This window comes from Gavialis gangeticus, unplaced genomic scaffold, assembly GCF_001723915.1.
Source record: "Gavialis gangeticus isolate Ggan-Ray unplaced genomic scaffold, GavGan_comp1, whole genome shotgun sequence".
NCBI classification, from domain to species: domain Eukaryota; kingdom Metazoa; phylum Chordata; order Crocodylia; family Gavialidae; genus Gavialis; species Gavialis gangeticus.
This window is the reverse complement of record NW_017729034.1, coordinates 57244496-57250513: the sequence shown is the minus strand read 5'-3', so window position 1 is coordinate 57250513 and position 6018 is coordinate 57244496. Positions and strand designations below refer to the sequence as shown.

Here is a 6018-nt window from a genome sequence, read left to right as displayed (position 1 = left end):
CCCACACACACACCCACACACACACCCACACACACACTTATTGGCCTTTCACCTGTATTGTACAACATATTTGATAAAAAATACATATGCATAGCCATAATTCTGTTTTTGTATGGAAGGTGGCTAAGACAAAGTAGGCCAAACACCGTAGGGGGACACTTTGAATTCAAACAGATCATGCTTTACCAGATTCCTGCCCCTCTCCCTCCACCCTCCCCCCAAAAAATTAAAAAGCAGCCTACCAAGTTAAAAAAACGGGGGTCTGCTTCAAGTAAAGAAGAAAGTTTTCCTTTGTTATTCTTTTTCCTCCCCCCTCCCAATATCTTCTATGCCATTCTAGATGCTTAATTTGCAACTTTTCACCAAAATTAATATCTGGAGTAGTATGGTCAGTCAATGAGTGAAAACATACTCTGAAATCATCCAATAAAAATAAAAAGTCATTCCTTTTGCAAGACAGTCGGCCTTTAAATAGACTGACTGTACCTAAGTCAAGTTGAATTAAGTGATTGCTTTTTTTCATTCATTCTGTCTATACCCATTTATCAGCACTGATCTGAAACACCAGTTTTATAGCAGGAGTCTCAGGAAGGGAATAATCATATTGGTAAATATAATACAAGCTAGCTGCACAGCCAATTTATATTTTCCTAGCTCATCACCAGGGCATTACCCAAATACCTTAAACCAAAATGCTGTACTCTGCCCCATTTATGTGACATGCTAGAGAACACAGAACGAGCAGAAAGAGAGAGAAAAGGTCCATTTGGTTTGAAGCTGACACATTAGCCTGGCAAGGCTGTAGAAGAGGAGAAAAACACTACATCCATCACAAAAGCCAATGTTATTTCAAAGTGAAGGCAAAGAAGCCCCTTTTGCTTGAAGGTTTAATACCAGACTTATCAGTTAAGCACCATATTCCATATCAAGTACCCTACCCACCTGCCAAACCCATCAGTGGAGAGAACTGGAGCACCTCTTATATGACTGCTTTCAGCAACTGAATGTGCCCAAGGGGAGTAGCTTACAGCATGGGCTGGTAGAGATCAAATGCAGGTAGGATTTTAGAGCAAAATCTTATCCAAAAATAAACAAACAAACAAACAAACAAACAAATAAAATTTAGAATAATAAACAATTCAGAAAACTGAAGCTTTCCAAACAACGGCACATCCATGTTTCTCATGATCATTCTGTCACTTCCCCAGTAAAATGTTATCAGCATCAGAATAAATTCACAGCCCCTGCCTTTGTCACCAGTGACAATAAAGATTATTGCAATACCTGGAGGTAGCGTCTCCATACTTTGTGCTTTGTCCTCCCCATTGTTACTTCGTGAGTCTTTTCTTTTTGGTGAATCAATGTCATTTGGGTCCTCCTGAGGGGGAGGAAAAAAAAGTATTTTCTTAAAGCCACTTCTTAAAGCAACACAATTAATTGGTATTTCATTTTCTGCATTTTCAAAGTGGACAGCAACAGCATGGTCTCTAAATCATATTAAGGATGTAAAAAAATGGGAAAGGTCACTTTTGGATATAAGCAAAAGGAATGGATTTCTTTCCCTATTTTTACAAAAACAACAAACTACGGAGACAAATGCTTCATTTAAGCAGCAAATACCTTCTTACTTAGAAAGGAAAAAAGCCCTTCCCTTTTTTCAAAGAGAAAATATATTAGGAAATACACACAGTTCGTTTCTATAAAGAAAGGAAAAGAACAAACAAAACCAAACCTCAAGTAAGCAGACTGTGCAAAGAGGTTTTCCTATTTAGACAATCTCCCTCTGCCTCATAGCTGCTATTCAACATTGCTAAGTTACTTATCAGCTTTCATTGTCATTTTGGTAAATGGTTTTCTAACACAAAACTTCTGAAAAGTACATGACAAACAGCCATTTAGAGGCATCCTTTACAGAGGAATCCAAGCTAGCAGCAGATTTTCAAATAAAATATCCATTAGACCTTATGACTGTAGTTCTAGATATACACACTGATATAGTAAAGAGCAAGTGTCAGTATGCTTTTCCCCTTAAATTTCAGTAAAGGTACTTTACAAATATAGAAAGACAAATTTCACTAAGAGCTCCATTTTCCTTTCTGCAGAGAAGTCATCACGAGTACTTATGTTTCTATAGAAACAACTGATCATTCACTATTAGGACTTCACAGAATCAATTTGGAAGAGAAATTGGGTTAAAAGAAAAACATGCATGTAAAGAGTGATAATGAAATGTACAACTAGCACAAGGTTCTACTCTGAAGAATCTATGGAAAACACTTTACACAGTATATCTACCCCCCATGTTTATTCAGTCGTCTGTTATCAGTATCAAGAATCTTTGCTACCCTTTATCCTGTTAGAGTTGGAATCAACAAAACTAAAGAGAATGTTATTTTTTCTTGTACAGACTTTGCTGCTAAGTCCCAACTACAGGGCCAATTTCATCTGTACAAATCTAGGCAGAATTTGTCTTACGAAGGCTTTAATACAGACAGCGGCATCATGCAAATAAACAACGACGCTTCAAGTCCAAACAAAGAATATACACAGACGTCACATTTCTAGTGGGACAGCTGCTGTTCACCCTCCAGAAACTGGTAGAGTACAGGTATTTCCAGTTTCTCCCATAGGAACCATGCCAGAGCTAAGAGAAAGTCTTTCATCTATCAGTAAGGAAGATATCCCTGTGCAAGAGTTTCTCACACAGACACTCCTGTATGAGTTTTTCTTCTGGGACCCAAGAGGAAACAAACAGTAGGGAAAAGCTCCTTGCGTCCTCCCCAGATCAGTTTTGTCCTTTGGAAGGGATACACTCCACTAGCATAGATAAGAGCATAGGTTGGCTCAGAATACATTTATAGTTTAAATGCACATTTACTGCTGCATCAAGGGGTTTCTCTTCACCTACAGTTGAAAACTGCTTTAGAAGGGTTAATTTGGTTTAAACATATTTAGGGTTAAATGAAACGACCAACCGGCCAAGTGACATTCCTTGGGTTATGTCTCAGGACACAGAAGGAAGGATTGTACACACTGTACATTTTCACACTGTAAAGAAGCTATTCTGCAACACTAATTTTTTTGAAGTAAGAACATGTAGATATTAAACTAATGTTGGAGGTGGGTGGAACAGTTATTAGAATAATATTTTCATTGCCAACTTTTTTTAATATCTTCCATGGCATGACAAAACACAGTTTTACCAAAAATAAATATACTAAGCTTCTACATATAAAGCAGGTCTTGAAACTGTAGGGGAAGAGATTAAATTTGCCCACTGCTTGATTACTTTTTGATTCAAAGATTACTGCATATAAACAGAACAGGAATTTCTTTTCTCCCCTTTTATGTGGAAGGTTTTTCTTCAACTTCGCAGAAATATTTCAACCATCTCAAGTAAAGACAACTGAAATACGAAGCTCTAAATCATCCACTAGATCTCTCAGATTTTATACCAATTGTTTACTCAAACAAAACAAGAGTCCACGAATTAGAACTCCAATATTCATCATATTAAGCAGGAGTAAGAACAGCATACCATTTGAAAGTCTCATCTCAACCCTGAACTGCAGTGCATTTTTTAAGCTACAGATCACACACAAAACTGACACTGAAGGTTAGTTGGCAAGAGTCTAATCTTGTTTTAATCTTCTTTTTTTCTCTTCAAAGTTTGTGACATAAGAAGAGGGAGGAAGTGAGTTATAGTAACTAAAACTAACCCTCTTGGCTATTGTGGTCTACGGAAGAGTTTAGACAATTACAAAATGGAGAAAAAGTGAGAAAAGATATGCATTTTGAACTTTTGGGAGCTTAAATCTGAACATAGAGGAGGGGAAATGCTTTTTAAAATTTTAAGTTTGATTACTATATTATATTAGTGGCATGAGTGAGGTAGCAAGAAACTAATTCTGCTCCGAAAATTTAAAATTTATTCCTCAGCTTAATAAAACCACATTTTTACTTTAACATAATGGTAGAAGTATGCGATCCGGTAGAGAGATTAAAAGCTAGTTCAATATGGTTTTGAGCACCAAAATGATTCACAGTTAAAGTTAGTGAATAATCATATTACTACTATCATGGTTTGCTGTATATCACTTTTTCCTCCCCTCCTCCTCCACCTTCTTTCTTACTATATAATTTAGTATTAAATGCAAGTAACTGCAAGCTTTTTAGGGCTAGGACAGTGGTTTTTATACATCTGTACTGCACTTAGCACCAAAAGGTAACAAAAATCATGATTAAGACCTCTAGGTACTACTGAAAGATTAAAAGGAGTGTACTTTAAAGTTATAACAGGTATTTACTATTTCCTCCATCTTTCCAGCTCTGTTCATAAAAGTTATTAAGTGTCTGCAATTGACCATACATTGAATAGTAACATTATGATAAGACAGCTTTACCATGATTTTGTATTCCATAATTTATACTGTATTAAAAATAGAAGGGGTAACAACCTAGACTTATAAAACTTAAAATTTTAGAATGCTAAAATAATCTTGGCAATTTGAAAATTGGCAGTCAAAGTGAAATAAATGACTTCCATAGTATGACATTCTGTACAGTGTGTTTAAAGATTTATATAGATTACAAGGATGGCAATGAAACCAAACCAAATCAGAGAAAGTTGTACTTCACTTGACACCATCTGCTAAATAGGAGTAATCGTGAGAAAGGAGAAGCATACACTAAAGTTTATTGTCCATTTTGGCACCTGCTTCAAATTTTTGTCCAAGAGCCACTTACAGGCAGATTTGCTGCCACTGACATTTTTTTTTTTTTAAAAGGAAACCTAATACTGGCAACATCTTCACTGACACAAAGGGTACCATTTGATTCAGTTGAAGTAAAATAGGACTTTTCTATCTCATACAGCTCAGATCAGTCAAGTCAGTTGAGGGCCTTGGAAAAGATAGCTCTGTTATATCAGCTATATTTTCTCAGCACTCCATGCACTTCACTGTTATGCTAAGGCACTTGGTACTAACTCTACAAAATAAACTGGAATACTGCAGTACTGAATGCTGCAGCAACCCGCTGCCTAGGGGAATTCACACTCCTAAGTTGGGTGCTCTGACTCCCAATTTAATGTATGGATGCAGTTGCGTACCAAGGAATCACAAAGGTAGCCTATTCAACAGAAAGGTACTTAAGTTAATCAGTAAAAATACCAAGGACAGAGAGGTATGTTTGAATCTGTGTCCCTGTCTGGAACTTAGGCACCTAATCAGGGATCCTGGGGGTTTTTTGTTTTGTTTTTTAAACAGAAAAATCACAAATTCTCTGATAAAACCCTACAGATTTGCTGATTAAAACACTCCCAAATCCACGACTGAAATGAAACACCACTATAGGTTTAGGTATCAATTGAACTCAATGTTTTATTGATATATTTAGAATTGTAAAGCAATTTGAAAGCCTACCAGTGCTTCAATCAGTATAATAAAATACATTTTAAGTACTATAAAATTTGGTATTTGATTTTGGGTTTATCATGGAAAATCAGAGCTCCCCCTGCCCCCTTTGCTCACTAGAATGCAGGTCCAGGCCCCTCTCTCCCCACCCACAGCCCCCTGCAACCCCAGTCTTGCCCGAGGGGGCCCCCAGCTGCCAGGAACCCAGGTCCACAGCCTCCCGCCCCCCCAGCACCACCCAAGCCCTGGCTGCTACTCATGGAAGACAGTGGCTGCTGTGCCCGAGTGGAGTGTGGCTCTCCCTCCCCCATAGGTGGCACAGCCAGGGCAGAGCCCATGAGGGGGGAAGGGGAGAATGCTGAGGGGCTGCTTGCTGCAGGCTTGGGGCTCCTACCCTTATGCCCCACCCCCCTCCATAGCCCTCTGGGGACAGGACCTGGCACAGCAAGGCAAAGCGGGGCCGGGCAAGGAAGCTCCTTGCCACCGCAAGCCCTCAGCCGCCCTGGCAAGACATCCCCAGCCTGCCCGGCAGCAGCGGGAGGCACAACCTTTTATCACCTTCCCACTGTTGCCAGGGGTGCAGGGGGCGCTTCACCATGGTGGT

General features: G+C 38.8%; 1 protein-coding gene across 1 annotated transcript in view; it reads right to left on the bottom strand.

The window, feature by feature from the left end:
* GALNT2 (polypeptide N-acetylgalactosaminyltransferase 2) overlaps positions 1-6018 on the bottom strand; it is a 204983-nt gene that overhangs the window by 88644 nt on the left and 110321 nt on the right. Inside the window, exon 2 of the mRNA XM_019527116.1 lies at positions 1285-1380. Coding sequence (XP_019382661.1) covers positions 1285-1380 — 96 coding nt within the window. The remainder of the gene's footprint in view (positions 1-1284; positions 1381-6018) is intronic.